Source organism: Papio anubis, chromosome 3 (genome assembly GCF_008728515.1).
Source record: "Papio anubis isolate 15944 chromosome 3, Panubis1.0, whole genome shotgun sequence".
Lineage (NCBI taxonomy): Eukaryota > Metazoa > Chordata > Mammalia > Primates > Cercopithecidae > Papio > Papio anubis.
In genome coordinates this window covers 41119648-41140662 of record NC_044978.1, presented here as the reverse complement: position 1 = coordinate 41140662, position 21015 = coordinate 41119648, and the positions used below count along the sequence as shown (strand labels likewise).

Sequence of the window (21015 nt, the reverse complement as noted above, 5' to 3'; positions counted from 1 at the left end):
GATAGAATTTTGCTGTGAATCCATCTGGTCCTGGACTTTTTTTTGTTGACAATTTTTTAGTTACCATTTCAGTCCTTCTAGTTACCATTTTAATCTGCTTGTTATTGGTCTGCTCAGGATATCTAATTTTTCCAGATTTAAGATAGGAGGGTTGTATTTTTCCAGGACTTTATCCATCTCTTCTAGGTTTTCTAGTTTATGTGTGCAAAGGCGTTCATAGTAGCTTTGAATGACCGTTTGTATTTCAGTGGTGTCAGTTTTAATATATCCTGTTTTGCTGCTTAGTGAGGTTATTTGGATTTTCTCTCTTCTTGGTTAATGTTGCTAATGGTCTATCAATTTTATTTATCTTTTCAAAGAACCAGCTTTTGGTTTCATTTTTTTGTATTGTTTGTTTCAATTTCATTTAGTTCTGCTCTGATCTTGGTTATTTCCTTTCTTCTGCTGGGTTTGGGTTTGGTTTGTTCTTGTTTCTCTAGTTCTTTGAGGTGTGACCTTAGATTGTTTGTGTTCTTTCAGACTTTTTGATGTAGTTACTTAGGACTATGAACTTTCATCTTAGTATTCCTTTTGCTGTATCTCAGAGGTTTTGATAGGTTGTGTCATTACTGTCATTCAGTTCGAATAATTTTTAAATTTCCATCTTGATTTTGTTTTTGACCCAATGCTCATTCAGGAGCAGGTTAATTTCCATGTATTTGTATGGTTTTGAAGGTTCCTTTTGGAGTTGATTTCCAATTTTATTCCACTGCGGTCTGAGAGAGTGCTTGATATAATTTCAATTTTCTTAAATTTACTGAGGCTTGTTTTATGGCCTATCATACGGTCTATCTTGGAGAAAGTTCCATGTGCTGTTGAATAGAATGTGTATTCTGCAGTTATTGGATGGAATGTTCTGTATACATCTGTTAAGTCCATTTGTTCCAAGGTATAGTTTAAATCCATTGTTTCTTGGCTGACGTTCTGTCTTGATGACCTGTCTAGTGCTGTCAGTGGAGTATTGAAGTTCCCCACTATTATTGTGTCACTGTCTATCTCATTTCTTAGGTCTATTAGTAATTGTTTTATAAATTTGGGAGCTCCAGTGTTAGATGCATATATGTTTAGGTCTGTGATGTCTTCCTGTTGGACATAGTCTTTTATCATTATATACTGTCCCTCTTTGTCTCTTTTAATCACTGTTGCTTTAAAGTTTGTTTTGTCTGATATAAGAATAGCAACCCCTGTTTGCTTTTGATGTCCATTTGCATGAAATGCCTTTTACACCCCCTTACTTTAAGTTTATGTGAGTCCTTACGTGTTAGGTGAGTCTCCTGAAGGCAGCAGATGGTTGGTTGGTAAGTTTTTATCCATTCTGCGGTTCTGCATCTTTTAAGTGGAGCATTTAGGCCGCTTACATTCAATGTTGTTATTGAAATGTGAAGTACTGTTGCATTCATCATGCTCTTTGTTGCCTTTGTACTTTGGTTTTCTTGTTTTTGGTTTTTAACTTTTTTTTGTTTTGTTTTATAGATCTGTATGATTTATGCTTTAAAGAGGTTCTTTTTGATGTATTTCCAGGATTTGTTTTAAGATTTAGAGATCCTTTTAGCAGTTCTTTTGGTGGTGGCGAATTCTCTCAGCACTTGTTTGCCTGGAAATGGCTGTATCTTTCCTTCATATGTGATACTTAGTTTCAATGGATACAAAATTTTTGGCTGATAACTGTTTTGTTCGAGGAGCCTGAAGATAGGTCCCCAATCCCTTCTAGCTTTTAGGGTTTCTTCTGAGAAATCTGCTGTCAGTAATCTGATAGGTTTTCCTTTATAGGTTACCTGGTGCTTCTGTCTCACAGCTCTTAAGATTCTTTCCTTTGTCTTAACTTTGGGTAACCTGATGACAATGTGCCTAGGCGATGATCTTTCTGTGATGAATTTCCTGCGTGTTCTTTGGGCTTCTTATATTTGGATGTTGAAGTCTCTTGCAAGGCTGGGGAAGTTTTCCTCGATTATTCCCCCAAATATACTTTCCAGGCTTTTAGAATTCTCTTCTTCCCCAGGTACACCAATTATTCTTACATTTGGTTATTTAACTTAATCCCAGACTTCTTGGAGGCTTTGTTCATATTTTCTCATTCTTTTTTCTTTGTCTTTGTTGGACTGAGTTAATTCAAAGACCTTGTATTTGAGCTTTGAATTTCTTTCCTCCATTTGTTAATTCTATTGCGCAGACTTTCCAGAGCATTTCACATTTCTAAAAGTGTGTCCAAAGTTTCTAGAATTTTTGATTGTTTTTTTTTTTCTTTAAGCTATCTATTTCCATGAATATTTCTCCATTTAGTTCTTGTATCATTTTTTGCATTTCCTCAGATTGGGCTTTGCCGTTCTCTGATCCCTCCCTGATTAGCTTAATAACTAACCTCTTGAATTCTTTTTGAGGTAAATCAGGGATTTCTTCTTGGTTTGGATCCATTGCTGGTGCACTTGTATGATTTTCTGGGGTGTTGAAGAGCCTTGTTTTGTCATATTACCAGGGTTGGTTTTCTGGTTCCTTCTCATTTGTGTAGGCTCTGTCAGAGGGAAGGTCTAGGGCTGAAAGCTGCTGTTCAGATTCTTTTGTCCCACAGGGTGTTCCCTTGATGTAGCACTCTCCCCCTTTTCCTATGGATGTGGCTTCCTGTGAGCCAAACTGCAGTGATTGTTGTCTCTCTTCTAGCCACCCAGCAAATCTACCTGGCTCCAGGCTGGCACTGGGGGTTGTCTGCACAGAGTCCTGTGATGTGAACTGTCTATGGGTTTCTCAGGTGTGAATACCAGCACTTATTCCAGTGGAGGTGGTGAAGGTGCAATGGACCCTGTGAGGATTCTTAGCTTTGGTAGTTTAATGCTCTGTTTTTGTGCTGATTGGCCTCCGGCCAGGAGGTGGTGATTTCCAGAAATCATCAGTTGCAGTAGTGTGCTGAGGGAACTGTGATGGGTGGGGCCCAAGAACTTCCAAGAGTATGTGCCCTTTGTCTTCTGCTACCAGGGTGGATAGGGAGGGATGGTCAGGTGGGAGCATGGCTAGGCGTGTCTGAGCTCAGACTCTCCTTGGGTGGGTCTTGCTGTGGCTGCTGTAGGGGGTGGGGGTGAGATTCCCAGGTCACTGGAGTTGTGTACCAAGCAAGATTATGGCTGCCTCTGCTGAGTCATGCAGGTTGTCAGGGAAGTGGGGGAAAGCCGGCAGTCACAGGCCTCACCCTGCTCCCAGGCAAACTGAAGGGCTGGTTTCATTCCCACCGAGCCGCCCCAACAGCCCCGAGTCTGTTTCCAGGGAGAAGGCAAGAGGGGTTTGAAAACTTGCCCAAGGCTATCTGCCTCCCAGCTGCCACAGAAAAGGGCTTTAGTTCTCCCCCTGCCTGTGAAGTCTGCAGGCCTGATTTGGGCCCTCCCCGGAGTTCTGGCAAGGAGGCTTCTCGCCCTGTTCAAATTGTTACAAAGTTCAGCTAGAGAATTCCTTCTCCCTCTGGAGTTTTACCCCTTGCTCCTCTGGCCACCCTCCTGATGGATCCCTGTGGTGCCAGGCAGGAATGGGCTGCTTGGGGACCCAGTGAGCTCCCAGGACCTTACTGCTGCTTCTTCTACCCCTGTATTTTGCTGGGCTCTCTAACTTGACTCAGCTCCAGGTAAAGTCAGAAACTTCTCCCACAAACAGACCTTCAGCTTCTCCAGTAGGGTGTGTGTTCAGGAGAGGAGGGTCTCCCTTTCCCACTTCTGCAGTGGGGGACTCACAGTAGCTAGGGCGTCTCCCAGGTCCTACGGGAGCAGTCCACTTCCTTCAGAGGGTCTGTGGGTCCTCTTGGGATTGCTAGTTTGTTCTTGCAGTGGATCTGGGGCTAAAATTTACAATGCAAGCCTCCACATGCTGCTTTTTCTGGAGCTGCAATCTAGTCCTGCCTCCTGTCCACCATGACCCCCTGAATCCAGTATTGCACATAACCTTCGCACAACCTCCAGTATACGTTAAATCATCTACAGATGACTTATAATACCTAATACAATGTGAATGCTATGTTATATATATGTATGTTACATTGTATTTCAAATTTTGTATTTTTGTATTTTTATTTTTTAAACCAAATGTTTTCAATTCATAGTTGGTTGAATTTGCAATATGAAACCCACAGATAGTGGGATTTGGAAAGGGCTTCTCTACTTGGAGAGTATTAACAAAAATTCATGTTTTCTTTTAGTACTTCTGTGGCTATTTTTCTAAGTTTAAATCTTTGACGCATCAGCATTTATTCTGGAGTATAGTTAAGAGGTGGTATTCAACTTTCTTGTTTTCCAGATGGTCATCCAATTGTCACAGTTGTATTTTCTATTGAATAATCTCCCATCCCCCCACTGATCTGAAATATCAGTTTTATTATGTGCAAAATTCCTATATTATTTGGATCTATTTCTTGACCTTCTGTTAATCTAACAATCGATAACCAAATACCACAGATTATTTTAATTATTGTAGCTATAGTATACTTTCCTATCTGGTAGAGCTAGTTCCTCTCATTATTTGTCTTTTCTAGAATATTCCTGGCTATTCTTTAGGGATTTCGAATAATCAATTTGTATTTTTCTTAGAATTATACTATATTTGCAAATTAACTTAGGGAAAATTTATATCTTAAGGATGTTGAGTCTTCCTATCCATGGATGTTGTATACTTTTGAACTGGTTCTAGTTTTTTACCCTCTCCCCCTCTTTTAGTGAGCCTCTATAACATTTCAAAGCTTTTTTCATATATATCTTTATTACATTTACCTCTAAAGTTAGGTATGTACTCCTATGTGGGTAATGTTATCACATATAGGTCTAATTTCTAAACAGATGTGGCAATAAAAACTATTAACTATGGGTTTATATAAAAGTCATTCTTTTTTTTTTTGTTTTTTGTTAAGTGCCCAGTTCTTGAAACTTAGCAAATTCAGGCTTGAAAAATTCACTAGAACTATAGCCATAAAACATACCTCTTTTTGACTCCAGCTAATACATATTTCTCTCCTAAAATGTTTTAGCACGAAAACAGAACTCATTGGATTTTCAGAAACTTTGCTCCCTGTTGGCTTCGTTTTCAATTTCGAGACTACTCAGATCTGAGTGGTGCTGCATTACCTATTAACAATTCTTATTAAACTACAAATACAAAACTTACCTCCTAGATTCATTCCAGCTTGAAGACATTTCTGAAGTCTGCAAGCAGGACAATTCTTTCGTCGAATCTTATCAATGATGCAATCATTTCTTCCAGCACATAAATAGTTGTGTTGCCCTGATTAAAATAATAAAAAGTAACTGTTAAAATAGAGTATACTAGTAGAAAACATTAATATGTATACTCAGAATATAAAACTACTTCTTTCCTGCCTTGAAATCTCTTCCTCAAAAAAGTAAAAATACATGATTTGTGGATAATATAGAGGAGGAGATGGTCAGCTTAATGCAGCTGAGACTTTAGATTACACATGATAACATTACACTTATTTCCAAACATGTTCTCATATAAGTACAGCCATATTTCTCCATTGTTTGAATTTTTTGATAGCTGCATGGGTTCAGGCAATAGTGCACATTTCCTGTAGACGTCACAACAGCATCAATCTAAACAAAAGCCCTACTGCAGCTGTTTAAGCTGCTATGCCTGCCCACCATTTATACATGTGACTTCACTGGGATTTCACAGTAATTTCACTTTCAAATTACAGAATTGGAAATGTTAAACTATTCCATTCTGTAAAACAAAATCTGGAACTAAAAAAAATCAGATGTGGGCACAGCACAGGCTTAGAGAGTGGCATCTATTGGCAAAATATGAAATTGTAGTCTAGCTTTATTAGTATTTATTCAAAAATATTTACTAAACACCCACTGGGTAGTAGGCACTACTAGAGGCACTAGGGATACAGTGATGAACAAGACAGACAAAAGCCTCTGCTCTTAACTTTCATTAGATTTGGGGGAGACACATTAGACAAAGTAATTAGATAAAATGTGTAAGACGTTAGATAGTAATAAGCACTAGGGAGAAAAATGAAGGGAACGTGCAAGGTGATTTTTAAATAAAGGTCTATAGATCCATCAGCCCTATAAATCCTTCCATCTAACTGTGTGGACATCTAGGAGAGAACATATACCAGAAAGAAGGAAAAGCAAATGTGGTAGGGAGGAAGGTGAGGACTGATTATTTGGCATGTTCTAGGAATAGCAGGGACACCAGGGTGAAGGAGCAGAAGAGAATGAGTAGAGAGTAAGAAAAGATAGAGATAAACAGCTAATGTGAGCCACATCACATAGGTCTTTAGAGGTCATATTCAAGACTTTGGCCTTTACTCTGAGATGAAGCCACTAGACTAGAGGGCTTTGAGCAGAGGAGTCACTTGATGTGATTTACATTTCACAGCATCACTCTGGCTGCTGTGTTGAAACTGACTGCAGTGGACTAAAGACAGAACTAGAGAGACCAGGGGTAGGAGGCAATTATTGTAACCTAGGGGAGAGAGGAAAGTGGGCTGGGTCATTGTGGTAGCAGTGGCAGTGGTGAGATTCTAGATGTATTCTGAAAGTAGAGCTGCAAGGGTTTGCTGACAGACCAGAGGAAATGAGGAGTTAAGGACGTCTTAAGATTCTTAGGCTAAACAAGTAGAAAAAGGGAACTGTCATTAGTTAAAAAGGGGAAGACAGAAGGAGCCAATGGTTTATGAGGAATGACCGCACTCAGTCTTGGGCATGGCAAGTCAGAGAAACCTGATGGGCATCCAAGTGGAGGCATCAGGTCTGTGGTTAGGAAGAGGGCTGGGCTACATATATAATCAGCTCACGGATGTTATTTTAAGCCATAAAACTAGGTGAGATCATATGGTGGGTGAGCACAAACTGGAGAGTGAAGCCTGAAGAGTCATGGGTTAATGAAAAGGAGAGAGGGAGGCCCACTGTTTACTGCAAAGTAGTGAACAGGCTCCAAAGCACTCCAGTGTAGTACCATCATGTTCCCTTGATTTAAGAATTACTAAGTAAATTACAGTAAATACTCAATAAAAATAATGTGCATCACTTAATGTAATTAAAATAATTTAATCTAAAGTATATTCTCTAACATTATGGTAAATCTTAGTAATAATAACAATAAAACAATAGTAACAGCATAGGGAAATCTATCAAAGTGAAGAAATGAAACCCTACCATTATAATAATCTAATGCCTTTTCTAAAAATTGAAGGCTCTTAATGAATATGGGTAGGCATAGATAATTACACAAAGGCAATCAATATCCATGGTAAAAATGGTAACTGATAAATATAACATTTCATGACGTTGTACAGCACCTTAGAGAGGTTTCCACTTCTAAAACAAAATTTTAATGCCACATTAGAGTTCTTAGTTAACCCATGCAACAACCCTATGACATAGGTGAGATTATTATTGCTGCTATTCACCAGAAGAAACTCATACTAGAATTGATAAAGTGACTTCCCAAAAAGGTAGAGTTGGAAATAGAATTTAGAAAGTCTGATAATATTGCTGTGCCTCAAGACCAGGAGAGGGTTTTCTAAATACTGATTTGCAATATAATTTACTGTTGGTCTAATAATACATTGAAGGTGCTCTTTGGAAATGAGAAGCAACAGAATGTTGAGTGAAGCATACTCTACCAGCCAGCGTTTCTACCCACAATTGACATTCTGTGCCTTTTGCATATTATGAGATTGAATACAAAACCACAGATTTCATCTTTAATACACACTGAACTGAGTAAACTTTAAAGTTCAAAGAAATAACTAAACGTAATTTAAATTTGTTTTAATTCAACAAGTATTTATAGGGAACCTCCAATATGTTGCAAGGTCACGAATCATTTGCATAAGGGTTGGTTGGCTGTAGTCTAAGATTCACTCTATGAATTTTCAGTAAATGTAACTAAGACTTTTAGATTGTAGGCATACAGAATGGAAAAAAATGGCCGCTGTCTTATGAACACATTGGAAGATTTTCTCCTTTGGGTGTTCAAAAACAGAGACTTTCAAATGCCAGGATTGTTCTAGAAGGATTTTAAAAAATAAATACCCTTCAAAAATTTGTTACTGTAACAACCCAGGATAATTTTCTCCCCAGAACAATATTTCATCTTCCACAAATAGGATAGGAGAGTTGTAAGAGACTGTTGCAGACATGTCATTTTCAGAAAATTTTGTCGTTTGTATTTTTAGTTGTGTAAACATTAAAAATTTAAATTACACCTACACAAATATATAATGTGTGTCTCATTCTTTAATTCATATTAAACCAACACAACACACAACCAAAATCTGTCCAGTAGGACTCAGAGAACTTTAGTCATCCATCCATCTGTGTACTCGAGTTCAGTGTACCTCCTGGTTAAGGTTGGGGCAGCTTTTTGGGCACAAGGCAGCCATTCTAGAAGACAGAAAGCTTTCAAGGTTAGGATAAACTTGGATGAAGTACCAGGATGCTTAGGTCAGTTAGTGCACGTGTAACACAAATTCACAGACTTATAGGAAAACCAGATGAACTAAATTAAAGGGAAAATAAAAGCAAAAATGCTTTATGGACTTAACAATAACAAAGTTGAGTTTAAAAATAAATCAGAGGTATCATTTTTTTCTATTGCTTTAAACTATGGTATTGTTTTTAACTGTAGAATAATTCAGTAACTGTTTAAAAGTTAATCTCATTATTTTAAAAGTTATTGCATTCAATAAAAGTTGTCTTTTACAATTTTCAATTATTTTGAAATCAAGAAGCAACTTTTTGTTATACTTGGCCTGGTCCCAACTGAGAAAATACAGATTATGTGACATGCAGTTCTCTAAGAATCAATAGCATAAGAACAGAAAAGTAGAAAAACAAAGGGCAGGGAGGAGAAAGCACGATAAAAAGGAACCAGCTTCACAACCAGGGTCCATCTGGGTCTCAATCCTGCCTCAGTCAATAAGGAGCTATCAGAGCCTCAGCCAAGTGGCTCAATGCTTCTGAGCATTGGTATCTTGATCTATAAAATGCAAAGAGTAATGCCTACTTTCTATATTGTTAAATGGTTTCAAATGAATAATATACTACACAAAAAGCAAGAAGCACAAAGCCTGGCCTGAAGAAAGAACTAAAAAAAAAAAAAAAAAAAAAAATTAAAGGTGATAGAGGTGGTAGTGATGACCTATTTTGTTAGCTCACTTAAAAAAAATGGGGCCAGGCACGGTGGCTCACGCCTGTAATCCCAGCACTTTGGGAGGCCGATGTGGGTGGATCACGAGGTCAGGAGATCGAGACTATCCTGGCTAACATGGTGAAACCCCGTTTCTACTAAAAATACAAAAAATTAGCTGGGCGTGGTGGTGGGCACCTGTAGTCCCAGCTACTCAGGAGGCTGAAGCAGGAGAATGGTGTGAACCCAGAAGGGGGAGCTTGCAGTGAGCCAAGATCACGCCACTACACTCCAGCCTAGGCGATAGAGCAAGACTCCGTCTCCAAAAAAAAAAAAAAAAAAGAAAAGAAAAGAAAAAAAAAGTAGGATGAGAAAATCCAAAGAACAAAAATCAACTCTTAATGAATGTTAAGTGAGTAAAGAGCATCCTGTGGGAGCAGAATGTCACCTTTGAGTATGAAGGCCTCCAGATGAAAAGAGTCCACTTGGGCCAAGGCAAACACCATTCAGCTCTGAACCCATCTTCAAGTCTTTAGCTTTTTTTCTGAAAGCTGGCAAGGATAGGAGTGTGTTGAACTATATCTTTAGGGTAAACACAGGATAAAAAGCCAGGATTGTCCTATCTGTTTGCAACTCAGCTAAGAATTCTAGACTAGGGCCCAAGACTATAGGCATGGGATAAGATTCTGGAAAGTTGTAACTTCCTGGTATTATTTCTCTCGATATCTCTTATTTTTATATATTACTTAACATCAAGACTCTTTAAGTAGGCACATACACTCAGGGGCAGAAGCAAAGGTGAGCCTGGGAGACTGAATTCCATTTTGCCAGGAGCCTTGAGGGAAACTGCACCCCTGTGGATGAGAGAAGGCAGAGGTAACTGATATTTACAGACAGGCAGGTTGAGGAGCAAGGCCCTCGGAAAACAAGAAAAAGAGGTTCTAGGTTCTAACATATGTTCCCAGACAATGAGTTAATTCCATTCCACAAAGATTTTTATTTTTATTTTTATTTATTTATTTTTTTTGAGATGGAGTCTGGCTCTGTCGCCCAGGCTGGAGTGCAGTGGCCGGATCTCAGCTCACTGCAAGCTCCGCCTCCCGGGTTCACGCCATTCTCCTGCCTCAGCCTCCCGAGTAGCTGGGACTACAGGCGCCCGCCACCTCGCCCGGCTAGTTTTTTTGTATTTTTTAGTAGAGACGGGGTTTCACCGTGTTAGCCAGGATGGTCTTGATCTCCTGACCTCATGATCCGCCCGTCTCGGCCTCCCAAAGTGCTGGGATTACAGGCTTGAGCCACTGCGCCCGGCCTCCACAAAGATTTTTAAGGCAGAATATAAAAAAATAGAACATAGTCCATTTCTTCCAAGACCTTATATTCAAGGGGTTAGGATGAGGTTGGGGATATTGAAATGATTAAGATACATCTACCTATATAACAAACCTGTACATGTACCTCTGAACTTAAAAAAAAGATATATCATGGGTCTTGATATGTTCCGACTTTAAAGAAGGAAGGGATCATACTGGAGCTGGGAGATGAATCAGTCCTTATAGAGAAGGAAAGCATCTGGGGTAAGCCTTAAGGAATGTTCTAGAGGAATGTTCATACAATGAAACATGGAAAGGACAGATGTACAGGTGTTCCACACAAAGAATTAGCCCAGGGAAGGCTGAGACACAGTTAAGCGTTCAGTAAGCAAGTGGTCTGGGATAGGCATGGGATAAGATTCTGGAAAGTTGTAACTTCCTTGTATTATTTCTCTCCATATCTCCTATTTTTATATATTACTTCACAGGCAGGATGGGTACAGAGGAGGAACAGACAGTATCCACACAGTCTGGTAGCCCGGCCATTTCCAGAGGCCGCCAGTGCCCTGCAGGCTCCAGTGCCCCTTCCTTTTTTCTGGGTTTCAGCCCCATGCATCTACCTGTTCACTGAATATTCCCACCCGAATGTCTCTGACACTTCAATCCCTCCCGTTCACCAATCAAATGTCACTTCCCCACCCCCACACAGCCCCCTTCCCACCCGCTATATGCCCAATTTTAAAGCTACAAGCAGTTGTATGAACTAGAAGCTGCAAGTTATCCATGGTTTACACGGCTTCTCCCCAGAATCCTCTACATTCAAGGGCTGGCAAAGTACTGATGATTCTCCCTTCTAAGTGTCTTTTGAGTTCTATCTATATCCATCAGTCCTTTCTTCATTGCAGGATCTCTTGGTTAAATTTCTGAATTATGGAGTTTGAATCCCTGTTACTATCGGACTTTACAGAAGTTACTTAACCTTTTCATATATCAGTTTCCTGACTTGTTAAACAAGAATTATAAAGGTGCCTATCGCATGAGTTATCATGAAAATAATATACCACATAAAGCACTGAAAATAGTCACTGCTACGCAGTAAGGATAAAATGAATGGTAGCTGTTATCGCTGTATTTGTGTGATTATCATTATTACTATTATCATGTATTACTGCATATTATCAGTATAATTTCAATGGACTTGTAAGTAGTCTACCTGCCTCTGCTAATTCACCACTTCTAAGTCAAATGATTCTAACTTCAATTTAAAAGTTGTTAAATAAAAAAAACTCTCACACAGACATCAATAGGTTAAAAAAAGAAAGAGAACTGTTTTGGTTGAAATGAAGCTAAGGGGTATCCCTGGTGTTTCCCTCCATCTGTACCCATCAGTGGCGTGGGAGGCACTCCACAGGAAACTGCGGCCTCTAGGGCAGGCACTTAGGGTCCTGGGCCTCCCCAGAAGTTTCCCTCTCTTCCGTACAGCCTGCAGTCCTCCCCCTGAATCACAGATCTGACAGATCTGATTATGACATCATCTGCTTAAAGGCCTTCTAGGGCCCTTCACTGCTTAAACTCTCAAGTCCAAGCTCTTATAAGCTCCATATTTAATGTGAGTTGAGCCAGTGTGTCACAGGGAGGGGAGGTGGGCAGGTCAGAGCTCAAAGATGTGCTTAGCAAAAGTTACGACCATTTCAGAAAAAGGAACCAAAGCTTGGTCAGAGGCATCTAACCTAATAACACTGGATTATGTTTATCGGTGGTTTTAGTTTTGGTGTTTGTATTATTGCATGTATTGTTCCTATTGTGGATGTGAAGGACAATATGCTTATGGTTTATTTTAACAAGTAAAAGAACTCAGAAGATTGGTCCTTTGCCTGGTTGTATCTCTGTTCGCAGGTACAGACATATAGGTTGCTCCTGAATCACAAACACCATTGCTACAGACATCCTCAACTATAGACTGTAGTCAGCAGGCACCGTCTCCTCTGCCTGCCAACCCTGGCTGATGCTTGGTCATGGGTGGTGGCAGCACTTCTGGCATATCTCCCCCATTACTTTTCTTTTAAATCTTAGAAGGCAGTCTCATTTCTGTTTTTCTCTGGCACCACTAATTTCATGTTCTATGACATCTATGGATCCACATACCTCCTTCACCTCCCCATCAGTGTCCTACTTCTCTACCTGTATCTGGAAAACATTCTATCCCTCCATACACATGGCTGATCATCAGGGTAGTACCCTTTTATCAAGCAAGACACTGAGGTTCTCAGGGAGAGTTAGATATGAGACTTGAAAAGAACCAGGTTCTGGAAGCCCTGAAAGCACAGCAGACACCTACAAATACCCTTGAGAATCTTTAAAGAAGGATTTGCAGAGAAGGAGGTGCTTGAATTACATCTTACGAACAGAAGGCCTCAAATTTTGTCTTTTAAAAAACTGACTTATCACACATTGGCAACATAGCCTTTTACATATGGGGGACTGAATATGAAAAATCAAAACACTGAACATTGACATTTTGCTCCCACCACAGTACCCAGATTCCTTCCTGTCCCCACAGAGAGGCAGTGCTGGGGCCTCAGATTGAGCCTCCCAGTGGGGAACACCTCTGCCCACCCTTGACTTGACCTTTTTTTCCAGGGGGAGGAAGCTCCAAGATGCTATATTACAGGCCTCTCTCCATCCCCTTTACTCAGTCTGCTTTCATTAGTACATTTGAGAAGAATTAATCTGGCTTGCCTGCCTCCACAGTGGCTTCGTCCTCTTGTGGGACAGCTCCCTCTGGGAGCAGGTGCTCAGCCTCCAGTCTTGGGGAGGCCTGTCCTGATCCAGCTGTTTCCTTGCCTGTACCTAATGTGGGGGCTCAGACGACCAGGTCCCTTTGGCTCTTATCACTAAGTCATATACTTCAACTTATTTACCCCCAAATGTTGATGTTTTATCTTCCACCAGCCACTCCTTTGTTTTATAACTCAATTTGTTCAGAATCTGGGTGGGGAAATGTGCTATTTTACAGGTCCCTTAGAGATGGAGAAAGACAGAGTTAACACCAGAGTCCCTGAGATTCAGATCTCACAAATACGGACACATACAGAGTGAGCTCCTGAGCTTGAATCCTAACAAAGGCCCTAAGGTTCCCCCTCATCCCACTTCCTCTGTATTTCACTCCTTAATTCCTGCTTTCCCAGATCTGGAGCTCATTAAAAGGCAGGGAACCCAGGGAATGTGGTCATTATGGGAATCCAAATGTTGATGACAGTGAAGGCATAGTTTAAACCCTCTTCTGGTGTTTTTGTTTTCTGTCTAATAAACAATCTTGAACAAATTTCACCACTGAATCTTGTTTTCCTTTAAAACCTTATTTTTATGCTCCCTATGTTATGTGAAATGTTTTCTTTTTCATATCCTGAACATACAAAAGTATTTAAATAAAAAGGACAGTAACTTATAAAAATAGTTTGATATTTATCACTCTCTGAATGATCTATTGCTTAATAATTCGTTATATGCCAGAGCCGACAGTTTGATTGTTGCTGCTGTTCATTCAAATATGGGAACTATAAAACACCAAACTTGTTGCAAGCCTTCTTCACTAACTACCCCTGGTGGATACTCTAGAATAACCAGACCTTAGGTACAACGTAAGTTTCCCTATTTTAAAAAAAAATCATTTATTTTCAGTATCAGAAAGGCAATTTCTCCAAATCCCTTTTAAAATTAACTTTGTGCTTAAATCTCTTTCTCATTTTTAAAGATCCATTTGTTGTCCTGCTGCAAGATTTTTTTTTTTTTTTTTTAAGCAGTTGACAACTGCCCAGCAACAGCAGCCTGTGTTTGCAGTCACTATTTTGGGCTACATCACATGTCACTTACATAACCTTGTTTAACTGCTCTTGAACTGGTTCGAACAACCTGGGAAACAGATTAGAGCGGTCCCAGCAAATTCCCGCATTGCAGATTCTGATGGGCGATTTCCCTTCCCCCACCTCCCCCCGCCCCCCCATTCTTATAATGTGGCATGGTGAGTTAAGACGGTGTCCAACAAGAACTGGTTATTCATTGTTGGAGCCAACTAAAACATTCGATAATTAACTTCCTCTGCTCAGTTAAAACCAGTTTGGTCTGCCCATAATAAACCAATCAACAATGATCCCCTGCTGCTGAGGTTTATGAGTGGGCCTGGATTAACATGTTTTAAAATGCCAGGGGGAAAAAGAACTGACTTGAGAAGTAAGTATAGGTTGCCTTTGCCACCTTAAAGCACAAATCTTTTGAAGCTATGTTTTTAGGATTCTAATATTTTAATTTAGAAGTCAGATTAGCATCATTTTTTTTTCTGTGGTGTTTCAAGAGTTCTTCCCATGTGGATAAGCAAAAAATTCCCAAATAAACATTCTTCTTGTTGTGAAAGGTGTTCGTTTTTCATTTTTTAAAATGTACTTTTAATTATCATAAGAATTTGTATGCATATTTTAGTAAAAGGGAATCAAAGATAATATCATATGACAAAATCCAAGTGATGTAAGATTTTAACCTTGAGAAACACTCATTATGGTGCGCAGTAAGAAAAAACAAGTAAGTTACTGACAAGGAACAAGGAAAATTTTTTTCAGGAAGAGTGACTTACGTCTCTCACATATTCAATACTAGGAATTTAACATAGCTGCACTTCACTATGCAAAAACATCTGTTATCTAGATAAACTAATAAGTTATTCAGGGCAGTGGAAAGGGAACTAGCATTTGTTGAATTCCTATTATGTGACAGGTGCTTTACCAATCATACTTAATTTAATCCTTTAAAAATCCTATGGGGGGAGTCCTATGAGATTAGTCATATTATCCCCATTTTGTCAATTAAGACATTCGGAGAGGTAAAATCATGTGGCTAGCTTAACTGGGATTCATACTTGCAGCACTTTCATTACAGCACTTACTCTCTCTAGGGTCCATCCACGTTAGAAGTATACTTAAGATTCTTATACCAACAGCACAAAATGGTGCAGAAACAGAACCTCTGGAATGAAAGACATGTTTAGGCTACCTTATAAAGGATAACTCAGACCAATACATCACTAACCACTCTGACACTGGGAAAAGAGAACCATATGAATTTGGTTGCACCTATAATTCTAATTACATCATACATAGGATGCCAAATTTACATACTGCCTGATCCACCACTTTTTGCCTGATCTAAATATACTTCTAAACTCCAGACCTGGAAGCCAACACACGCACAGCCCTTGCAAGAATTTAAAAATCCTGCATGCTGGGTTCTCAGTGATCAGATTTTTGCCCAACCAGCTAATCCCTCAAGACCTCAAAGGTAGAAATGAGGCCAGGGTAGAGAGAAGGGACTGTTGTTCAGCCACTCTGGCTTCAAACTATTTGTTAAGATTTGAAGGTTTCAACACAGTTCAGTGGGTCCTTATTTGCCATCTCAGGCATAGCCCAGTTTCTGAACAACAATATAACTCTAGACCGAAATGAAACCCAGATGAGAGAGGATATTGGTAACAAAGGACAACTGAATCATAAACTTCTACCAACAATCTAAAATGTTTGCAAGAAAAGTAAGAAATTATTTGATATGTGTTTGTTTTGCCACACGCACAAATATTAAATTAGACTAGTTTTGGGTCTATAATGCTATAATACATGCATGTGGTACAAAATTCAAGATGTACTATAGGATATCTGGTGAAAAGGCTCTCTCTCTCCCCCTCTCCTATCCTCTAACCACCTAGTTTCCTTCCCCCAAGGCAAACCACTGTTATCAATTTCTCTGTATCCTTCCAGAGGTTTTTCTAGGATACATGTTTTTAACCACAGTAAATATGTTCTGTTTGTGAAGTTAGGCATTATTAATTCAACATGTCTGCTTGCTCTTGTATTAATTCAACAAATAATTATCGGGCGGCTATTACATGTCAGTTACAGCACTGGGAAGAGAGATGAATAAGAGATCCTTGTCCTTTAGGGACTCATAATCCAGTGTGGGAGAGTGGCTCCTAAGCAAATTAAACCCTGGGGCAAGAACGGACATGAATAAGTGCTAAGAGAATACAGAAGAGAAAGTAACTATTTTCGCCTCAGAAATCAGAAAAAGCTTCACAGAAGAAATAACAATAGATTTGCATCTTGAGCACTGTTTTTTGGATGGAAAGAGAATTAGAGAAGTTTCCTACCCAGAGAAACAACATACTAAGAAAAATGTTGTCAGAGGGCATCATATATTTTGGGACGGGTGAGTTTTGTGGCTGGAGCACAGTGAGGGTTGTGTGTAGAATTAAGAAAGAGCAACAGTGTGAGGACTTGTTAGACCATATGACACAGTCTGGACATGAATCTTAGGCAATGGGGAAGCCTGTCCAGGTCTACTTTGTGTTTTGGGAGTTCACTCTAGTAGTTCAGTGGAAGAGGTCCTAGAGTAATGGCAAAGGGACCAGTGAAGCTCACAATCCAGATGACTCTTTCCAAAGAGCATGGTTGGGAGATATAATTCCAATTAACCATCCTTGTCTCTGTTACTTTCTGGCTCCAAACTTGTTTTTCCATAGCTGAACTGCCTTGACACCCACTCGCCCAAATGAGAAAAGCCAACACCATCCTAAATCATCTCTTTGTGGCCCTCTATGCAAACACTCACACTTTTCTAATTTTATAACTCAAAGTTGTTTTCTACCTTCTTGGTCCCATTATTGTCTCAAAGAAGCAGATAATATGTATGTCTGAGATAAAAATGGTAGCCATCAAGTTACCTACTTAGCTTCTCAAAGCTGAGTAGATATTTTCTGCTTTCATATTCTAAACCTGTCAGTTTCCCCTTTATCCAATTATTCCCAGTAGAAACAACTCACAAATTTCAGTCTATTTGAACCAAAATTTTATGCTTATGATGAAAAAGTGATACAAGGGGTAAAATCTGCATATGTTAGAACTTTGTATATCATTACTTTATCATGTGGAGCTGAAGATTAGAATTGATAAAAGAGTGGAAGGGAGAGGAAGTGTGTGGGATATTGAGCTGCAAGCCTTTGTTCTTTGAAACAGGACTATCAGCTGAGAATGAGAAGGGCAGGGTTGGAGGAGAGACTAGATCATAAGTGTGCTGGAGCAGCCATGGAAATATGACAGCATGAGATGAAAGGGAAGAAGACTCAGGCTTGTGGGCTACCAACTATGCTCCAGGTTACTGGGCTAGGTAAGTTACATTCTTACGTTTAATGTTTATTATTTATTTATTTATTTATTTTTTGAGATAGGGTATTGCTCTGTCACCTAGGCTGGAGTACAGTGGCGTGATCACAGCTCACTACAGCCTTGACCTCCCAGCCTCCAGCAATCCTCCCACATAAGCTTCCTGAGTAGCTAGGACTACAGGTGCATGCGCCCATGCCTGGCAAGTTTTTTTGATTTTTAGTAGAGATGTGATCTTGCTGTGTTGCCTAGGTTGGTCTCCAACTCCTGAACTCAAGCAATCCTCCCAAAGTGCTGGGATTATAGGTGTGAGCCACCACTCCTGTCCTTATGATAACCTTTTAAATAGGTGATAATATCCTCATGTCCTGAGCAAGGAAATAAGTAGCTGTCCATGGTGCTTCACAGGGTCAGCAGGGATGGTAGGATTCAAACTCAGGTCTGACAAAAGCCATGCTCATTAGAATCACCTGGCCAGTCAAACAGAAGCAACAATGAATCTTTACATGCATGAAAACATCTACTTCACAATTTCTAAGAAGGCTTTATACATATGTTTTAACCTTGTACATTTGATCATTTGGCTAAATTGTTTAAAATAATTTTCTATTTAAAAAATAGCTTAGTTCTTATTTACATTTGAAACTCAGGACAAGACAGGTTCCTAATGCAGTTCATAAGGTAGTAATGGGCTTTAGGGTCAGATGCAGTGGGTTATAGCAGACTATGTCACTTAGCAGCTATGGAACACTGAACAAGCCATTTAACCTTACATTTTTTCATCCATAAAGTCAGTAACAAAATTTATCTCACAGGGGCTTATAAAGATTAATGCAACAGTACAGTAGTCCCCCCTCATCCATGGGGGACAAGTTCCAAAGACCCCCAGTGAATGCCTGAAACCACAGACAGTACCAAAATCTATACATACTATGTGTTTTCTTATACACACACACCTATAACATTTAATGATAAATTATGCACACTAGGAGATTAAGAACTAATAATAACAGAGTAATTATAATAATAGACTGTAATAAAAGCTATTTGGATGTGATCTCTCTCTCTTCTCACAATACCTTAATGTACTATACTCACCTATTTTCAGATTATGGTTGACACTGTGGGGACCTGAAACCAAGGAGCATAAAATTACAGACAAACGGGGAACTACTGTACATTTAAAATGCCTAGAACCATGTGTGGAACACAACAGGTGCTAACAAACTTTCCATTCTTCCCCAAGGTCACAGCCCTTAAGATCAGGACGCACTTTAGTGCAATGGCAGAGCACTGTTCCGGGAGCAGATGGCTTGGTTCCCACCTGGTTTCACCACTCACTGATTGTGAGAGCTAAAGTTAGCCTCACCAAGCTCTAGTACATCTATCTGTAGAATGGTCACAGTAATGGTACCTCCCCCAAGGCTGCATTCAGGTCAATCCCAACTTTGGGCAGAAGGATCCAGTCTTTCTATTCCAAAGCTGGGATCTCTGTGTTAAGTTACTTTTCTACCAATTATGCTTGCATGTTGGGCTCAACTTCTGATAATAGGTCTTGTGCCTCATTCCCCTGTGTCCCATTCCTTGTTTTAATGCCTATGTAGTACCCCAGTCCTTACAGGACAAAATTCCTAACTCTCTGACTCCCTCTAAAGTCCAGTCCCAAGACGGGGCCTCTGACACCCGCCTTTCTTGAGAGCCCACGTGCTGAGATTTCTAAATGCAGTCCCCTCCTACACTCAAGATCCTACTCAGACCACCAGCAGTTTCTGTGCTCTGCCTTCTGGACTGGATTTCCTTGTGACAACTGTGCCCATACTCCAGATACTATCCCACCTTGGTGAGCAGGTCTGATTCATATCCCAGGTCTTTCCAGTTTGTTCCATTATTACCTTAATTTCCAAAGAAATATTTCCTGTCACCATTTCTCCTACACAGAAGGAAAATAATAAAATAATACAATAGAGAAAAATAATAATTTAGTTTATTTGGAATTATATGGTATTTTTTTCTCTCTCTCAAAAAGCAAGAGCTTTTCATGAAGCATATGCAAAAAATGGCCGGACGTGGTGGCTCACACCTATAATCCCAGCACTGTGGGAGGCCGAGGCAGGCAGATCACCTGCGGTTAGGAGTTCAAGACCAGCCTGGCCAACATGGTGAAACCCTGCCTCTACTAAAACTACAAAAATTAGCTGGATGTGGTGGCACACACCTGTAATCTCAGCTACTTGGGAGGCTGAGACAAGAGAATCATTTGAACCTGGTTAGTGGAGGTTGCAGTGAGCCGAGATCATGTGACTGTACTCCAGCCTGGGTAACAGAGTGAGACTCTGTCTCGAAAAAAAAATAAATAAATAAAAAAATTTAAAAAAGCAAAAAATGCTTTGTTTAACCATTAAGTATATAGTTTTGTTTTGTTCATTTTTTGTTTGTTTCTTTTTGCAACAGGGTCTTGTTCTGTTGCCCAGGCTGGAATGCAATGGTGCAATCACGGGTGGGCTATCACAGCTTATTGTAGCCTCAACCTTCCAGGCTCAAGTGATGCTACTGCCTCAGCCTCTTGAGTAGCTAGGACTACAGATATGCAACCAGCACTCCCAGCTAACTTTCTGATCCTTTTTTTGGGGGGAGTGGAGGGTAGAGACAGGGTCTTACTATCATGCCCAGGCTGGTCTCAAACTCCTGGCCTCAAGTGATCCTCCTGCCTTGGCCTTCTGAAGTGTTGGGATTACAGGCATGAGCCACTGGGCCTGGCCTAAGAAAGCATATAGATTTATAACTGATTGCCTAACTGTCATTTCAGTGACTTGTAAAAGAGAAAGACTCATTGATTTTAGAGTCTTATGTAACAAAACCACCAGCTGATTTTTAGCTTACCAGGAGAAGCCAATTAGGGCTAGGATGGTTGCTTCTCACCCTTACTTGCCTGCGCCTTCCTCTGCCCTTCCAGATCTGCCATCTCCAGATCCCATCCAGCCTTAACTCTTGGTTTAATCCTAATGCTAAAAGTTCCTAGAATGCTCTAGCCCTTCCCCACCCCATCTCCCCAATCCATGATACTGGCCTGATCAATTTGCTTAGGGCACCACTGCTGTGTTTCTCCCAACTTGCAGCCGGCCCTTGCTACAGAGCAATGCTCTCTTGCTGTCTAGGGTTTCTCAGGTACAACTTTCTCTTGGGACCCAGGTTATATGTCAGCAAGGTCCTTCCCTTCCGTTCCCTCCTCTCCTGGGAGGAGGGTCTGGATGGGTCACATCCTAGAGGACAGTCCCTTTTTGCTAATGAGAATAAAGGTGGGCAGAAGGAGGCCTTGCTTCGGTGTGACACCT

The 21015-nt window shown here is 40.1% G+C and overlaps 1 protein-coding gene across 3 annotated transcripts in view; it reads right to left on the bottom strand.

Moving 5' to 3' along the window:
• Positions 1–21015, bottom strand: part of NR3C2 (nuclear receptor subfamily 3 group C member 2) — a 363688-nt gene that overhangs the window by 111705 nt on the left and 230968 nt on the right. For all 3 annotated transcript variants that reach the window (XM_017959114.3, XM_017959107.3, XM_017959113.3), the window contains exon 4: positions 5170–5286. In XM_017959114.3, the coding sequence (XP_017814603.1) occupies positions 5170–5286 (117 nt within the window). The remainder of the gene's footprint in view (positions 1–5169; positions 5287–21015) is intronic.